This window comes from Dendropsophus ebraccatus, chromosome 9, assembly GCF_027789765.1.
Source record: "Dendropsophus ebraccatus isolate aDenEbr1 chromosome 9, aDenEbr1.pat, whole genome shotgun sequence".
In the NCBI taxonomy this organism is placed as follows: domain Eukaryota; kingdom Metazoa; phylum Chordata; class Amphibia; order Anura; family Hylidae; genus Dendropsophus; species Dendropsophus ebraccatus.
In genome coordinates, this window is record NC_091462.1 from 29,606,481 (window position 1) to 29,625,545 (window position 19,065).

Genomic DNA, 19,065 nt, shown 5'->3' on the forward strand with positions numbered 1-19,065 from the left:
CCGCCCTCGGCCAGGCCGGCCTCTTCTGATGACTATTAGTGGAGCGGGCCCCTTAGTACTCAAAGCGGCCTTACTAGCTGCAGAATTAAACTAAAAACTGCACAGACACAGCATCCTCAGCACCCCGTGAGCAATAGGGAGCTATCAACAGGTTAGATTCATATGTTTTATTACTGTAGCTGCAGCACTCAGACCATGTTTTTACATGACTTGAAAAAGTGGTCACTGGATTGTTCAACAGCCTATTAACATCATCATTATCATTTCTGTTTACATGGGAAGATGTGGGGCCAACTAGCAATGATTTAAATGGTCGTAAAAAACTCAATGTAAAAGGGCTAGCGATTAGCCAACAAATGAGAAATCTGTGTGTCAGCTAAAAGTTAGCCTTTTTACACAGGCCGATTATCGCTAGTGAGTGCTCCTGTCAATAAGAACCTTAGGGCCCTATTCCACCGGACGATTATCGTTCAGATTATCGTTAAATCGTTTGAATCTAAACGATAATCGTTCGGTTGAAATGCAGTTAACGATTAATGACCGAACGAGAAATCGTTGATCGCTTTATAAGACCTGGACCTATTTTTATCGTTGCTCGTTCGCAAATCGTTCGCATTGAATAAGACATCGTTCGGTCGTTCGCAATAGATACGAACGCAATAGCGAATAAATAGCGAAGAAAAAACTATCGCAATTACGATCATAAGTAACGATTATCGTTCCATGGAAATGAGTGAAAGTTTTCAGGTCTTTCGCAATAGCGGTCGTTTGAGATCGTTAACGATTATGCAAACGATAATTGTCCGGTGGAATAGGGCCCTTAGTGTGGCTTCAGCTGTCAGCTGTCAGTTTGGGGCCTCAGACCCTCAGTTGGGTTGGAATTTGTTACCGTAAGAAATGCAAAAGTCCATCCATGTAATACTCAGGTGAAACCATCATATAACACAGGCTGCTGTTAGGGCAATACTTAGTGTACCCTACGAGGGCAAAAAAGGAGATCTCAACACAGGTCTAGGGAATGGAGCTTTATTGCAGTTCCTGACTATTACAGTTAAGTATAGTTGGAACCAGAGGTTTACATACACTATGAAAAGACCCAACTGCATTGTTTCTCTCACTATCTGACATGAAATCAAAATAAACCTTTCCCATTTTAGGTCCATTAGGATTACCAAAATAATTAATATTTGCCACATGTGATACATTAGGATTAATGACAAAGAGAATTTTTAAGGCATTTTTATTACTTTCTGCAAAGTCAAAAGCTGACATACACTAAGATTACTATGCCTTTAAATAATTTGGGACAGCCCATATGATGATGCCATGTCTTTGGAAGCTTCTTTATTGGCGACATCTGAGTTAGAGGACAGACATGTGCATGTATTTTAAGACACACCGAAACACACTGTGTAACCTCATGGGAAAGTCTAAAGAAATCAGCCAAGAAATCAGGAAGAGAATTGTGGACTTGCATAAGTCTGGTACATCATTGAAAGTTTCTCGTTCATCTGTACAAAAATTTTATGTAAGAACAAACAAGATGGGAATATGAAGCCATCATACTGCTCAGGAAGGAGACGGGTTCTGTTTCCCAGAGATGAACGTACTTTGGTACAAAATGTGCATTTTGTGCCTATCATGGCTGAAAGGCCACTCTGCCGGGAAGAAGCCATTATACCAAAAGAAACATAAAAAAGTCAGATTAATGTTTGAAAATGCAGACAGGAAGTTTAATTTTTGGAGACGTCCTGTTGTCTGACAAAACTAAAATTAAACTGTTTGGCCATAATGACTATTATTATATTCGGAGGGGAAAGGGAGCAGGTTGCAAGTCTAAGAACACCATCCCAACTGTGAGAGGCATTGGTGGTAGCATCATGTTGTGGGGTTGTTTTTCTGCAGGAGGGACTGGTGCACTTCACAAAATAGATGGCATCCTTTGGATTTCAAGAACGAATTATGCTCGTAATGCAAGACACCACTGTATTAATGCAATGTATGTAAACTTTTGATTTTCCAGAGAGTAATATAAATGCCTTAAAAATTCCCCCTCTCTCATTATGTATTACATTTGGCAAATATAAATAATTTTGGCAATCCTAATTGACCTAAAAATAAAGGAAAAGTTTATTCTAATTTCATGTCAAACATGCAGATGTTTCTTCTTATATAGTGTATGTAAACCACTGGTTTCAATTGTAACTTACATTATGTTCTTGGTCTCCATAAATGACACATCATGTGGTTCCCTGAAATAGTGGTCCCTCACCTGGCACAATATTTGTGGTCTTATATTCATGAGATATGGGGTATTACAATAAACACGATTCCCTATGGCCAGTCCTCTCTTCTTCCCATTCCCCATAGAATACATTCTATACACGTCTCTCGATATGTCTTCCACCGCTTGTGTACATGATTTGTGCAGACTGCCTTAAGATAGTTAGAATTTACCACAAATTGTAGCCACACTGATACTGAAAATAAAACCAACGATTGTGAAAAGTACATGAGTCAAGAGTAATACGATTGCAGAGCTTGTTCGTCATTATACACAGGAAAATAAGCAAAGAAAAATTAAAAACTAAAGAACTTTTCATTCAGCTGAGAGGACTGTTCTTAAGAGGCTCTGTTTAGGCATTCTGACCTGGATTTCACTCCTATCACCCCTATTAGAAGGGTATTCCCACCTAGACAAGATATGCCCTATCCACAGTATCCATAGAATAAGGCATAACTAAGATTGCGGCTGTTCCAACTGCTGGGGACGCCCCCAATCTTTAGAACGGGGATCCTAAAATCGAATCTTCGGGCCATGCCTAGGCTTCATGAACCTGATTTATTCTCTACAGAGCTGAAAGCTGCATTCGTCTATCTTTGGCGGCTCCCTAAAGAGTTAATGAAGCAGCAGTGCCCCGTCCAGTGGAGATTTTGGGGCTCCTGTACTCATGATCATGGGGAACAGTAAGGGTTGGATGCCAAGCGTTTTTTTAGCTATGCCCTATCCTTCGGATACTGTTGATAGGGCATATCTTGCCCTACAGGGAATACCCCTTTAACCGCACAAAAGTTCTCTGGAGCAGTGAACCACTGGTGCTGAAATAAGTGGATGTCCATTCTATTCAATGTATTCAGTGTAATACTTCATTTGCTGTGCAGTTATAAACTACTGGGACCTTTTGGGACTCCTGGGACTTGCTGGTCTCCGGCAATAAGTACCTAGAGTGACAACAAAAAGCTGTCAGCTTATTGCAAGGAATGTAAAGTGAGATGGTCAAGGTGGAAAATTGCTGTATACTGGCATGCCTGGCTTAGAAACCCACTCCTCTTATGGTAAATTTTATTTAGAACACCTACTGTATGTATTAGCCAGAAACCAGCAAGCAAAGAGCTTTTGAGGCTATGTTCACAAACTATTGTAGAGTAGTATGCCTCAAGAAACTGAAGTTTTCAGACATTTTTTGTTGCCTTTTTTTTCCCCTCTATTTTATCAATGAACCAATCAGAAACAAATGCATGCATAACCTTATGGCATCACAATTACATCCTTAAAGCGACTCTGTACCCACAATCTGACCCCCCCCCCCCCCAAAACCACTTGTACTTTCGCATAGCTGCTTTTAATCCAAGATCTGTCCTGTGGTCCGTTTGGCAGCTGATGCAGTTATTGTCCTAAAAAAATACTTTTAAACTTGAAGCCCGTGCCAAACGGGAGTATCTGTGCCCTAACTTTGCACCACCCCTCCGTCCCTCTTCCCCACCCTCTTCATCATTAGGAATGCTCCAGGCAGATTGCCTCCTATTCCTCAGCTGTGTCAGCCCGGCACATGAGCTGGATCTTTAAAGACCTGTGCAATGTTCAGCATGGAGAAAATGTTTCAGTGGCATTCCTAATAATGAGGAGGCTGGGGAAAAGGGACGGAGGGGTGGTGCAAAGTTAGAGCACAGACATGCCTGTAGGGCACAGGTTTAAAAGTATTTTTTAGGACAATAACTGAATCACCTGTCGAACAGACCCCAGGACAGATCTTGGATTAAAAGCAGCTATCCGAAGGTACAAGTGGTTTGGGGGGAGGGGGGCAGATTGTGGGTACAGAGTCGCTTTAAGATGAATGTGTAGGGAGTACAAACAGCTCTCCTCTCATTACATTCAGTAGGATCCAGTGGTAAAATTACATCCTTTTTAGACGTCATCTGAGCTGTAAAGTGGTCATATTACTATCCAACAAACAGGCAAAAAACAAACAAACTGCGGGAGCAAGGCCTTATTATAGCGGACCCAATCTGCCTATATATTATACAGACAAATCAAGGATTCCAATTAAAACCATATAATGCTTAAAGGGGTTATCCAGTGTTAGAAAATCATGGCCACTTCCGTCCAGAGAAAGCACCACTCTTGTCTCCGGTTCAGGTGGGGTTTGCAATTAGTTAGTTAATTAGTGGGGAGTTGCAAGACTCAACACAAACTGGAGACAAGAGTCGTATTGTCTCTGGAAGAAATTGGCCATGTTTTTCTAATACTGGATAACCCCTTTAAAGGAGCTGTCTGGGGATTATAACTTTTTTATATGGATGGGGTCATTATAAAAAAAGGAAGCAAAACTCATCTTCCCCCATCCCTGACAGCTGCTGTCATGATGGCTCCCAATCCCCGCTGACTTTTTTTTCTAATGTGATGCTTTGTTCCCAATAAAATTGCCTTGCCCAGCCAATCACTGTCTGTCGCTATATCCTGCCTCAGTTAGTGATTGGCTGAGGGAGCAGGTCCTGTATGGATGGAGGAAAAATGAGGAAGTGTGACAAGCAGGATTGGGTACAATTCAAACAGTAGCTGAGAAAAATAGGGGAAGGTGAGTATCACTTATTTCTTATATTTATAGCAACCACATTATATATAAATATATATATATATATATATATATATATATATATATATATATACCTTTTATTCCAGACTACCCCTTTAATTCTCCCTGTTGTGTCGCCGCAGAGGAACTGAACACTTGTTGAAGGGTAACCCGCAGTTTATATCTGATCTCTTGGGGTCTCAGCATTTGGACAATCAACTAAATTTTTTGTAGACTCCTCTAACAAAGACTATTGTAACTCCCCCCCCCCCTTTAAATCTAAACAATAACATAACATTTAGACCAATAAAAATACTGTTCTATTCGCAGAAATGTTGGAAACCCAAAGCACGCCCGCACAAGTTGGTCATTGTTCTCCTTTCTTAAGTCATGATAAATAATGGTAGTGCACAGATTGGATGCTCTGATATTCCTATATTGGTTTCTGATGCAGAGATACATGAAGAAACTTCATTCACAAGTTACTAGATGTGTCCAGTAGCAAACAGTTTATTGTTCGATTGGAGCAATGTTTTCTTTTGTTTTAATGTTCATCTGATGATGTGGCCCCGGTGAGGTAACCATTTATTCCATTGGAAGTCTTGACTCCATTGGTGGTGGTGTGATGTGATTTTTGTGTGCGTGGTACTGAATCTTCTTCGTCTGAGCTGGATTCAATATCACTTCTGTCATCCTTCGACACCTGAGAGTTAAATAATTGAAACATAAAATTCATTAGGAGCTTTTAAGTGGTAAAATTGTCACTTCATGAATAGTTGAGAGGCTCAATGGACGTCTCCTCCACCACTAATACTGCAATTAAAGCTTCCGTTAGCTTCTTCATCCTCCATAAAGAGCAATTGTGAAAATCCCAGTGGTAGTTTGCAGGATTTTAGTTCCGCAAACTGCATTAGTCCCTATTTAGTTAGTAGTCACTTGTGGTTCTGGCATTTTTACCACTTTTGTGAATAAGGAAACAGACTGGTGCATAAAGTGATGGTTTAAGCAATGACATTTTGTGATTATATTGTATCATAAATCTATGGTATATATAGTGACAAAAGAAGAATGGTAAGAAACACCACTCAACCTTGTCTGTGAAGGTGCAAATAGTTTATTCCTTTGCTGTACATACAGTAAGTCTATTGTACAATGGAGCCTGTATGGATACTGTTACATTACACCAAAGCAATATTGGCGCTCCACATGGATTCTGGAAATGGTAAAAAGACCTAGCTTAAACTTCGTAGACTAGAAAAGAGACTGCCATGTCAAAAAGCTGCTCCTAAAGGTGCGTAGACTCTAGAGACTGGGGAACAGTCTTGTTGCTTTAGAAAGACTAGTGGAGCTTTATCTGCGTTCATCCATTTTTTCATATATGACTATGGGCATGGTAAAGATAAAAATTATGTGATACTCACCAACCCCAGTCCCCCACAACCCCTCTTCTAGTGCCTTTCTATCCTATACTGCTCACCGCTTGTTTCTGCTTCTGAGACTAGTCATCTCAGTAGGATCTGTCCCCTCAGCCAATCACTGACTGAGACAGGACACTGCCTTGGCACTGATTGGTTTAGTGAGCAGGTCCTGCTGAGACTAGACATCTCGTAAGAAGAAATAAGCTGTAGTGAGTGTGGGACCGGAAAACACTTGAACTGGAGCTCTGGACAACAAGGGTGAGTATCACTTATTTTTATTTTTACTGTTCCCCCGTCAATATACTGTATTAAACATTTTTATGATAACCCCTTTAAAATACAGTGGTGCTTGAAAGTTGGTGAACCCGTCAAAAATTCTATATTTCTGCATACATTTGAGCTAAACGTAAAGTTACTGGGTGGTTTGGAGTCCCTTCAACATCCATTAGGGATCCCTGTGTTGTATGTGACATAGTATTTTATAGGAGGAGAACAAAAAACATTTCTGGCGCCTGTTAACCAGAACAATCAGCGTAACCTGCAGACTAAATCAACTTGTTAGAAAACAAATTGTTAGTAGAACTTACATGCAAAGGATTCCATTTCCCGGTCTTCAGTGCCAGCAATGGAAAAAAAAATAATAATTGTGAAGTCAAGAGAAGGTATATTTATGTATGGAAATGCGAATCCTCAAGAGAAACAGCCACACGCGGCAGTAAAGCAGCCTCGTAATGAGGTGCTTGAAAACGGTGAATCACATGTAAACAAGTGCATAAAATCAATGAGCCTTCCACTACATAAATTAGAAAGACTCTTATGATTTATGAATAAAAATGAACAAAAATTTTATCATTTTACCCGTTTCAGAAAACAAACACAACAATAAACTGAAGTTTCACGACACAAATATATATTTATTTTAAAGAAGCCACTGGACACCGATCAGCTGTGGCGATTATACAGTATGTGCCAGCGGCTACCCGGGGGGCAATAAAAGTTTTTTTGTGAACTGCTTCTTTAATATTCCGCATTCCTTTCTTCTACATATATACACTCTTCACCACTAGGGGGCCTTTCTGTATACACCTGTATACTGTTCCAATTGACCTAATTTGAAGCTGTATACAGATTGGCCCCCTACAGGCTGTAATAAGCAGCTGGAATCTGTATTATTATGTATGATAGAGAAGATGACTTGTGCTCTGTACTAATGAAATAGAGAGCTCATAAAGCATATGAATATGAAGCAGAGCTGCATACTATACATAACAATGAACCAAAGGATTATTTATAATGATCATCCCTCAGTCAGTTTCTATAAAGATTTCAGTACCAGACACACTGCTAACCATAACTTCCATTTACTATAGTTCCAGGCATAGGTCACTCTCTGCCAAGAGCAGGGGCGTAACTACCACAGTGGCAGCCATGTGGAGCCCGCCACATCAGCTGTCATCATTCACAGAACCAGGTGACTGAGCAAGTCTCCAGGGTGTTGCAAATGTCCCTCTAACTGTCCCACTCCTGACGACTGCTTGCACTTATGACTCGATGGCTTAGTGGTCAGTCAGTATGGGGGGGCAATCAAAAGTTTGCTATGGGTCCCACACATTTAAAATCACTCCCCCAGGCCAAGAGCACAAATTAGTATTACCAGTTCCAGCCATATACTGCACTTGCTGCAGTACCGGTCACTTACTTAAAGGAGACCTGTCACCCCCATGCCGGGGTGACAGTCTCCCAACCCCCAGCTAGATCCCCTTATACAGACCTCATCTGGCTGAGTCCCGCTCCCGGAGTCGGTCCCGGGACGGAGATATCAAGGTCAGAAGCCGGCGCGTGCGCTGTGGGGAGAGGTCCAGCGTCCATAGAGAATGAATGGAGCCGGACTCATCTCTGCAGCGCGCGCACGGCTCCATTCATTCTCTATGGACGCCGGACCTATCTCCACAGAGCGTGCGCCGGCTTCTGACCAGGATATCTCCGTCCCAGAAACGGCTCCTGGAGCGGGACTCGGCCAGATGAGGTCTGTATAAGGGCATTTAGCTGGGAGTCGGGAGCCTGTCACCCCGGCACGGGGGGGGGGGGGGTGACAGGTCCTCTTTAAGGCCCTATAACACAAAGCGATCATTGGCTGTTATTGGACGATATCGGCTATTACAGTCGTTACAATCGTTGTCTTTCTGTGGCCTTCATCATGTTCATCAAGACCAACAATCTAGATAGCATCAATATGCTGCCATCGCTGTGTGTAATAGGATTGGCGGCCGCAGACCACCAATATCTTCTATGGGCTGCCCGGATGATCCCCCCCCCAAGCTTTTACCAACTCGCTGCCAGGAGAGAGCAGGAAACAAGAAGCAAGTGACCTGATAGGTTAGTGCTTGTTTGCTCCTCTGAATCGCCCAGTGTAATAGGGGCTTTACACTTGGCCTCAAACAGCTCACTGGCAGCCAACACTGAAGCGATCAGCATTCACATACACGCAAACATCCCATTGAGCCATCCCATGTAGCTATTACAGGGCCTACATGCAGTGTTTTTGGGAAGCATGCCACTTCAGTTTGAGTCAAAGCAGGAAATGGATTCAAAAGAAATGATAAATGTAATAAAAGGATTAAAGGAAATCGATCAGAAACCTCGCCCAAACTAATCTGTTAGTTTCGTAGGGAAGAGGAGGCTGGCTGGCAAACAGCTTTTTGAGTACAGTAGGAAACTCTTTTGCTTAATAAAACATATTACACAGTTTCTTAAAGTGTACCTGTCGTTATAAACTCTTTCAAACTCTAAATCAACAGTAGATGTGATATAAAGCAAGTTTGCAATTTAAATTTTTTTATTTTTTTTTTGTAGCTATCATGAAAAACACAGCACTTCCTGTTTTCTGACTGTTTTTTTACTCAGCGAGTCAGAAAACAGGAAGTCCTGTGTTTCCCAGGTCACAGAGAGAAGGCAGTCATATGATTGATGGACACATGGAGCCGTGACTTTCTGTACTGTCCGGAATTGCTGTGTTTAGTCTGTTTTTCACAACCAGCACAGTCAGAAAATCTGCCTTCTGGAGACTGGACCTGGATTTCTGGTAAGTGCAGCTTACAACAAAATAATGAATGTTTATTGCAAAATTGCTTTCTATCACATCTACTGTTGATTTAGATTTTGAAAGTTATAACGACAGGGACACTTTTAAATCGCATGTACTATTAATTTCTGCAAAAACAGTTCCACTTTAAAACCACAGTCATGCTCAAAGGCTTCTAACTGGAGTCAAACACTGACTTGAAGAGAAAACTACCTCCAAAAGGTGGCATCAGAGAGCTTCTTTGCATATCATGCTTCCCAGAATTCCAAGAGGAGTATGAATGGCCTATTAGATTGAACCTGCACCCCCTTTCCTATGAACACTGCACCTGCTCTGCTATACTATGCTTAGTTACTTTTTAAGTCATATATGGGGGGGGGGGATAATGTATTCCAATGCCAGTCGCAGCATGCTGGAATAAAAGTGGAAGGGGCATTGGGTAGTTAAAATAATACTAATTACTGACTAATTCCCTATTCCCCTGATAATAATTACATACAATACAATAATGACATTGCAGTAATTGCAATTATAGGATTCTATATTCCGGTCACAGCCACCCTTTATTTCCACCTTTCATCTGAAATGTCTGAAAGATGATCGCATGAAATGAAACGGCAGCAGGATGCGGTGTCCGCGGGTCTCTGAGCCGTCGAGGGTAACGCAAATGGCACACATAATTCTCACCTTGCCTTTGGAGATGGCTTTACAAGCAATCTTCACTATTAGGTAAGACCAGAATAGATGCAGAGATTGAAGCAGTAACAGCAGGAGATTAAAGACCCACCAGGAGGGATAAGGGCCGACTATTTCCCAGCTCTCAAATAGAGTCGTGTTTAGTATCCTGCAAGACAAAGTCAGAATTAAAGAGTTATATGTACATAAAATTATATTCGAGCCTATAAATAATCAACTTAAGAGGATGGTATAGGATAACTGGGGGATAATTGTGATCGGTCAAGGTGACGTCCACTATATGAGGCATCACCTAATCATAGAAATCATCATCATCCCCCCCCCCCGGGTAATACAAAGTAACATTGTTCTCAGCATAAAAATGGCTAAAAATTGCTAAAATATATTTTTCCCACACACATCACAGAATATCTATCCATTTTCATGTGGCCCCTGGTCAAAGCATAGTGATATAAATCATCAGCAATGCAATGAGATTTAATCAATGTGCAGTTACAAGTATGACCACCAGATGGCAGTCATTTATATGTAGCAACTAGTTCATAATAAAATATAGCTGAACAGTAAATGTTCTAATACACATTATGAGAACAAAAAAGAAAAAAATAGTAAAGTAGTGGACCTATATCATACATTTTTACATATCTGTTATACTTTGCCTGTGTGTAGAACATTCTATACGGACACGGGTACTATTAAGGCTATGTTCACATGGCGTAAGAGACCAACCGTTCCGTGACCCGGTCACGGAGTGGCTGGTCTTTGAAAAGTTCCTCCCCAGCCAGTACTGCAGTACCATCCGGATGATCTTTCACGCCGCAGAGTTCTGATGCGGGCGCATCCGCATCAGAACTCCCCACAGCACACTATGAAGCTTGCGGCCGCAGCCACTCGCTTCATAGTGTGCACTGACAGGGTTTTCTACGACCACTATTCACTAAATAGCGGCCGCAGAAAACGGACATGTCAGTTTTCTACGGCGTCGCTAGGGGTCCCAGCCGGAGCTTATACTATGTGTATATGCTCCGGCCAGGATCCCATAGAAGGCTGGGCAATGTATCTAGTCGTAAAAAGTACGGCCGTACTTTTACAAAAAGATATGTTGTTTGAACATAGCCTAATAGTGATTTTGTCAAGAAATATAAGCTTAGGCTGGGTTCACACTACGTTTTTTTATCCATTTTTTTTTTTTTAAACTGATTCATTTGGTGTATCTGTTTTGATCCGTTTTTCCATAGACTTCCCTTATTAAAAAAAAAATGGATCATTTTTTTAACGGACGCAAAAACTTAGTCAACCTCATTTTTGTGTCTGTTAAAAATGCATCTGTTTTGATCCATTTTTTTTATAATGGAAGTCAATGGAAAAATGGATCAAAATGTATTCACACTAATACATCAGTTTTTTTTAAATAATGGATGGAAAAAAAAACAGATTGCAAAGACCCAGCCTTAGCCTTATTTTACTGTATCTATAAATAAAACTCACATTTAAGATGTTCTGTAATAGTAACAGTGCCCACACTTCAGCTTATAAAACATCTTGGTGGAGATTTATCAAGCATGGTGTAAAGTGAAACTGGCTCAGTTGCCCCTAGCAACCAATCAGATTCCACCTTTCATTCCTCACAGACTCTTTGGAAAATGAAAGGTGGAATCTGATTGGTTGCTAGGGGCAACTGAGCCAGTTTTACTTTACACCGTGTTTGATAAATCTCCCCCCTTGTCTATTCTATTTTCCAATGACAAGTCATATAAAGTGGTCTGTATCTTTATTTGATTAGAAACTACACAATAATGCAGAAATCGTAACATGTCTAACTCAGACAAAATCTTAAGACGGCAGAGGATGATGTAATCTTGCAAGAGGGAGGAGCCAGGAGCTGCTGAGACACCACCACCCTGAAAAATAAAGGAATACACAACTTCCTATGAAGCAAAAACTTGCTGAAGCCAGTACAGTTAGTGATAGCACCATATTAGTAAGTTTTATGTCCTGGGTTGAGTTTTCTGATATCAGAATACCCCTTTAAGAAGTAAAGCAGACATGATAAGTCTAAAATGAAATATGCTTCTCTTCACTTTGAGACCCATGACATGGCACAGTAATTACTTTCTCCCGTAACTACTGCGTCTTAGTCCACTCCGCATTTCTTTTGCCAGAGGGCTCCCTATGGCAACTCATGATTAAAGCCGAAACGTCTCGCAATAACCATATGACCACTATTTGATCTCTGCTAAATTACTTATAGACTTTGTACAGTATCAAGCTGAAACTTTAGGAAGAGCGATAAAAAGATATATTGATTGCGACAAAGAATAACAGCTAAAAGGAGAGCTAAATATACATGGAGAGTGTCCGAGGCTCATATGAGAAATAACACCGGGCAGAGATAATAACAGTCCTCACCTGTCTCCAATCACCCGCCATTGTTTCATACATAAAGGGACTCTAATAATAAAGTCTGCATTATTTCCGTTTGGACAGAAGAATGAAATGAGATTGTCTTCTGTGGTCTTTAGCAGCAGTCTTAGGGACAGTCCTACCATGATCAATGTGGATGGGAGAGTCAGAAACAGCTGACAATTTTCCTAAGCTATATTTATAGCCAAGTAGCTTCAAACTATCTGTATTTTAGAGTTTATCTGGGCTGTAGACCTGTAGTTTTAAAGTTCTGCTGCTGCTGTGATTCCCATTAAACTCAGTAAGTAGCCTGTATGCACTTAGCTCCCCCTAGAGGTGGCTGCACAAAGTCATAATTTTAGAATTTATATGGTCAATATTATTGGTATATCTTATTGGGGAAAAAAGCTTCTTTTCCCTCCTATCAGGCTGTTTTTTTTTTTACTCCCCCCCCCCCCCAAAAAAAAAAACCTTTAGTCACTTTGAAAAAAACAGCTTAATTCAGTCCTATGTTTACAAGAAATGACATACGATCCATACAAGTCTACGGAGAAGGGAAGGGGTAAGGGGGAGGGAGTTTGGGGGGTACCCCCATTGGCACCCAGTGAACGTGTCAGGCCATGGGTAGCCATGGCAACCAGCTTTACAAATGCCTTATGTAGAAAGAAATAAGGTAGACATTTTTGGTATTGCCGCATGACGATCAAATAATAAAAGTATCAGTGATGGACCGCTCAGCCAATCTGCTGGAACTGTCAGTGATTGGCTGAACGGGCTGTCGCTGAGCAGGGGACATGGAGATGCAAGCAGAAGGGCACCGGGGGGGGGGGGGGGGGGGTTGATTAGGTAAGCATGGTCTCTTTATTATTTTTTTATATTACAGCAGCAATATACAGTATATTCACACTATGAACGCCATTCTTGCAGTGGAATGAATATCCGCTGCGAGAATGGAGTGTCATATACGTTAATTCTAATCAGAATTGCAGCGGATTTCACTGCAAAACTAGAAGCGGATTTCACTGCAAAACTAGAACTGCTCCTATATGGTAAGTGGGAATGTACCCTAAGGGGGTTAATTAAGGCTAGAAAATTCTGTTACTTTGTTGCGAAAACAGCACCACCCCTTGCCCTCAGGTTGCGTGTGGTATTACAATTGAGATCCTTTCACTTCAATATAACCGAGCTACAAAACCCACACTCAAACTGAGGACAGGAGTAGTTACTGAAAAAAGGTGGCCATGTTTTTCTAAACTTAAGAGATTAAAGGGGACATGTCAGTATAATAATTATTACATCTTATGTATATAGTACCTTAAGCATTCAACTCCCACCCCAGCCCCACAAGTTACTTAGCAATGCATACAGTATATACTGTATACTCAATCTCGGGCATCTGCTTTCCTGGATTTTTCTGTAGAGTCCAGAGCTCCCGGCCTAGCAGGATGTAATATACTGAACCCATCTGCATCATCAACACAGCAAAGGGAATCCAGCAATTGCACTGATTCCAGGCACCCTATAAATCTGTACACTAGATATCTATGGAAGGAGAATACCTATTTAGCAGCTAGACAGCTTCTGTGCCTGGAATTGTAATAGAGGTTAATGCAGTGTATGGGGCTGGAGCGCACGTGTGTGGATCACTGTGCAGTCCTGCACTGCAGTCGTCTTCCAGGAACCGCATAAGAAGGAAATTACATTTAAATTAGGCCAGTACATGGCGGACAGGAAAAATATCCCTTGATCTTATACTAAATGATTTAATGTTGTGAGCAGAATAACAAAATGAAAATTCTAGTGAGAACAGCATACAAGAGGTTAAATGTCTGTATATGTATAGCTGAATACACTCGCTGGAACAATATGGATATTCACAGACTTCACCGGATAATTGTGGTGACTCAGGAAAGGCAACTGGTGTTGTACTGCGCGGAACTAGCTGGGTGCAGTAGTGCTCTGTATGTGCCATGTAGCCTTCTGTCCCTGGGGTAATCCACCCTCTTTTTCCATGAGAAATTTAATGAGTGAATGTTATGCCAGGACTGTAAAACTTTACTGAATAGTTCTCAACAATAATACAGTCTCTTCTGGCACAAGGAAGAATACAGCTTTTACACTTAAAAGTAAGAGTAGTTGGTCACTGTCTCATTAAAGGGGTACTCAAGGGGTACTTAAATTAACTGGTGTCAGAAAGTTATGTAGATTTGAAAATTACTTCTATTAAATATGAAAAAAATAAAAATAAAAAATAAAAATCTTCCAATACTTATTAGCTGATGTATGTCCTGCAGGAACTGTTAGATTCTGTTTACCCGACACAGTGCTCTTTGCTGCCACCTCTCTCTGCATCAGGAACTGTCCAGAGCAGTAGCAAATCCTCATAGAAAACTTCTCCTGCTCTAGACAGTTCCTGACATGGACAGAGGTGGTAGCAGAGAATATATTCACTTCAATTTTGGATTGAGTGGTAATCTATCTCCAGAATTTCCCTATCCCACAGAGTTCTATAAATACCATGCACTTCATAAGACTCTGCCTACACAAGAGTACCAATGACTAACTGCATCTTTGTATTCTACTAGAATTAGGTCTATATACCCATATACTTCCAGCTTGTGGCCATGTTCCCACTGTGTAAGACACCGACCAGGCAGGTCACAGAATGGCCAGTGTCAGAGAAGATTATCCCGGCCAGTACTGCAGTACCGGCCGGATGATCTTCACTTCTGATGAATTGGGATGCAGGCGCATCCATGTGTGCCTGCATCCCAATTCGTCACTGCACACAATGGAGCTTGCGGCTGGAGCTGCATGCTCCATTGTGTAAACTTACAGGTTCACTGCGGCCGCTATTCAATTCATAGCCAGTTTTCTGCAGTGCTGCTAGCGATCCTGGCAAGAGTGTATACTATGTGTATACACTCCAGCTGGGATTCTCTAGCTGCAGCACAAAGTTCAGTAGTAATCACGGCCGTTGTTGAAAATCGACAACGGCCATGATTACTACTGAACTTACGTTGTGTGAACATAACCTGTGTGTGTAAGCTGACGTCTATGCTCCATTTACCATGACAATGGTTCTACTACATGATACAGAAGAGGGAAACACAGACATCCATATACAAGGAAGATGAGTAATTATATGTTATAAGGATAATGGATATCATAATACATGTAAATGCTAACACAATGTAAAGCTCTGGGCTCCATTTAATGCTGAAATGAAAGTAGCGGATGTTAAATGCTTCTAATATGTGCTCTAAAGAATGACTTTAAGATAAACTGAGCATCCCCTTTAAGACACGCCGCGGCTTTATGTTAGGCGATTCTCTTAGTAATTATTTTTATAATGCCAATCTACCAGTAATGTAATTTGCAATAAAAGCAAAATGAGTAATGGAGTGGATTTTACTGTGTAATGAAGAGGGTAAAGTAAGAAGATAATCAGCTTGTTCAGACAATAAAGCAAGTTCTGGAGGATCGGGAGAGCAAGGTTCCTGTTCACATACTCAGCTGGGGATGATAGAAAAACAAAATTACTAAAAGAAACAATGCCCTGGAATATGAGTTCTGGCCGGAGATGACCCACGGCAGATTTCCCACGATACAATAATAAATGATAGAAATAGCCTTGAAAATTTGCTGCTCCGGCACCCTACAAGGGTTACTTTATTAGCATATTTAGTTTTTATTAAGTTCTAATAACAATTACAAGAATAAACAAGAGAAAAACCTGAGTAATAAAGAAGGCATAGTCCAATGATGACATATACCCTGTAAGGGCATGTTCAGAATAAGGAATTACGTTGCTCGCCACCGCTCACGGCCACGCGCATCTCCGCCCATGCCATGGACTCCATTCTATAGACGGACGGCGGAATTAACCCGACCATTGAAAGAAGTCTACGGCCCTGGTGGAGATGCGTGCGGCCATGAGCGGTGGCGAGCGACATGACCTGCCGGAACTTCTCCACGCCTATTCCTCAGTCTGAACATACCCTAAGGGACAAACATGAGCAGAAAATAACCATTGTGAAAGGTCTCCACTATAAAATAACAGGAGATCCATGGACTCTATTGTTTAAAGGGGAACAAACAGCAGGTTGGACAAATCTAACCTGCTGATAGTTCCTTAGTGGGCTTGTGGTGCTGAGGATGAAGGTATGTCTCTTACCTTCATCCTCAGTGCTGTTCCCGTGCTGTTAGTCGTGCCTGGTAAGTCGGCAGGAGCACTGGGAACGTGACTACCACCCCTCTGCACCCCCCATTATAAACCCCCCTCTGGCGTGAGAGGGGCAGAGGGCCCACTTGAGAAGAAATCATTAGCAAAACAAGAGTTCGTAAATAGATTTATGCGCAAATGGGCTCTCTGAGCCACAAAATGGCCGCCACACCACATAATAAATGTCCCCCAAGTGTTTTATCTCCCAGCTCTGTATTACATGACAAACTCTCAATGTAAGTCTATGGGACCGAATAATTTGCTCACACACATACTGGGGAGAGAAGTGCTCAGACCTTCTCTCCGCTCATTCTAGAAATCGGTCTAAACATTCAGAACCTGACAAATGAAAACTTTTGACTTTGCTCTACCACATGTTAAACTTTTTTTTCGGTTAAAGTGACAAGTACACCATAAAAGGTCTATAGAGAAGTGCCAGCTGCAGCTATTCATGTGGGGGAGAGAATCCTAGAAGGGGTGGAGGGGTTTTTAAACTAGGGATGTGGAGGGAGGACAATATAGTATGTAATGTAGTGGCAGATAGGTTAGAGAGGGGACAGAACATTGAGGTGGGAGGAGAAGGGTCCTGTGGGGGGAGGATAAGAGCAGTGGATAGGGAGATCCATATGTTGCGGATGAACAGTGAGGATGATTGTAGCCACAGCACAGTAATAAATCCCATTTCTTATAATGAATCGGTTAAACTCGATGGTAATATAAAGTGTATGGTTACTAATGCCAGAAGTCTAGCCAGCAAGATGGGGGAGCTGGAGGCCTTGGTTCTGGAGGAGTCCATTGATGTGGTTGGTGTGACTGAGACATGGCTGGACTCCTCACATGACTGGGCTGTCAATATTCAGGGATTTACGTTGTTCAGAAGGGACCAGGTGGGCAGAAGGGGAGGAGGAGTATGTCTGTATGTCAGAAATGATATTAAAGTGAGTGTAAAAGATGCAATAGTGGGAGATGACTGTGATGATGTGGAAGCATTGTGGGTAGAACTACAGAAGGAGGAAAAGAGGGAAAAAATTATTCTTGGTGTAATCTAGAGGAGGTAGATGGCCAGTTGAATAGACAAACAGAGCGGGCTGCCCGGGAGGGAACAGTAGTGATAATGTGGGACCTCAACTACCCAGATATAGATTGGGGTCACGGTTCAGCTAAAACCACAAAGGGGAGGGAATTTCTTAACCTCCTGCAGGATAATTTTCTGGGCCAGTTTGTGGAGGAGCCAACTAGAAGTGATGCCTTGTTGGATCTGGTTATTTCTAACAACGCTGAGCTGGTTGGGGATGTCACTGTCCATGAACACCTGGGTAATAGTGACCACAATATAGTGACTTTTAGCTTAAAGTGTAGAAAAGAAAAGCATGTTGGGAGGGCAAAAACTCTTAATTTTAAAAGGGCTAATTTTCCTGGGTTAAGGGCAGAACTTCAGGGCATAGACTGGGAGCGGCTGCTGTCACATACTGATGCAGCTAATAAATGGGAAATCTTCAAATCCACATTAAATAACTGTACTGCCAAATATATTCCTATGGGTAACAAATATAAACGGTTAAAATCCAATCCCACATGGCTTACAACCGAGGTTAGAGGGGCTATAAATGAGAAAAAAGGGGCATTCAAAAAATATAAATCAGAGGGGTCAGCTGTAGCATTTAAACATTACAAAGAAGTCAACAAAACCTGTAAAAATGTAATAAAAGCAGCAAAAATTCACAACGAAAGGCAGGTAGCTATAGAAAGCAAAAGAAACCCCAAAAAATTCTTCAAATATATTAATGCAAAAAAACCAAGGTCAGAGCATGTAGGACCCCTAAATAATGGCGACGGGGAATTAATAACTGGGGATCAGGAGAAAGCTGAGTTACTTAATGGGTTCTTCAGTTCTGTATATACAAAAGAGGATGGAGCTGTGGTGGGTGGGGCCAGTACTGAGGTGGGTGGGGCCAGTGCTGCTAACACATGTAATGTACTGAACTGGTTTACTATAGATATGGTCCAAGATAAATTAAACAAACTCAATGTAACCAAAGCTCCAGGGCCTGATGGATTGCACCCCAGAGTTCTTAGGGAACTCAGTTCTGTAATTTCACTACCCTTGTATGAAGTATTCCGTGATTCTTTGCTTACTGGTATTGTGCCGAGGGACTGGCGTAAGGCAAATGTAATGCCGATCTTCAAAAAGGGCTCTCGAACTTCCCCAGGTAACTATAGACCCGTAAGCTTAACGTCCATTGTGGGGAAACTATTTGAGGGGCTTATAAGGGACTACATCCAGGAATATGTAGTGGCTAATAGTATTATAAGTGATAACCAGCATGGTTTTACTAAGGACAGAAGCTGTCAAACCAACCTATGTTTCTACAAAGAGGTAAGTAGAAG

The 19,065-nt window shown here is 41.6% G+C and overlaps 1 protein-coding gene across 1 annotated transcript in view; it reads right to left on the bottom strand.

Moving 5' to 3' along the window:
- Positions 1–5,211: 5,211 nt before the first annotated feature.
- Positions 5,212–19,065, bottom strand: part of CERS6 (ceramide synthase 6) — a 180,675-nt gene continuing 166,821 nt past the window's right edge. Inside the window, exons 9-12 of the mRNA XM_069982865.1 lie at positions 10,041–10,197; positions 8,017–8,022; positions 6,859–6,882; positions 5,212–5,556 (exon numbers count right to left, since the gene is read on the bottom strand). Of these exons, the coding sequence (XP_069838966.1) occupies positions 5,398–5,556; positions 6,859–6,882; positions 8,017–8,022; positions 10,041–10,197 (346 nt within the window). The 3' untranslated portion in view covers positions 5,212–5,397. The remainder of the gene's footprint in view (positions 5,557–6,858; positions 6,883–8,016; positions 8,023–10,040; positions 10,198–19,065) is intronic.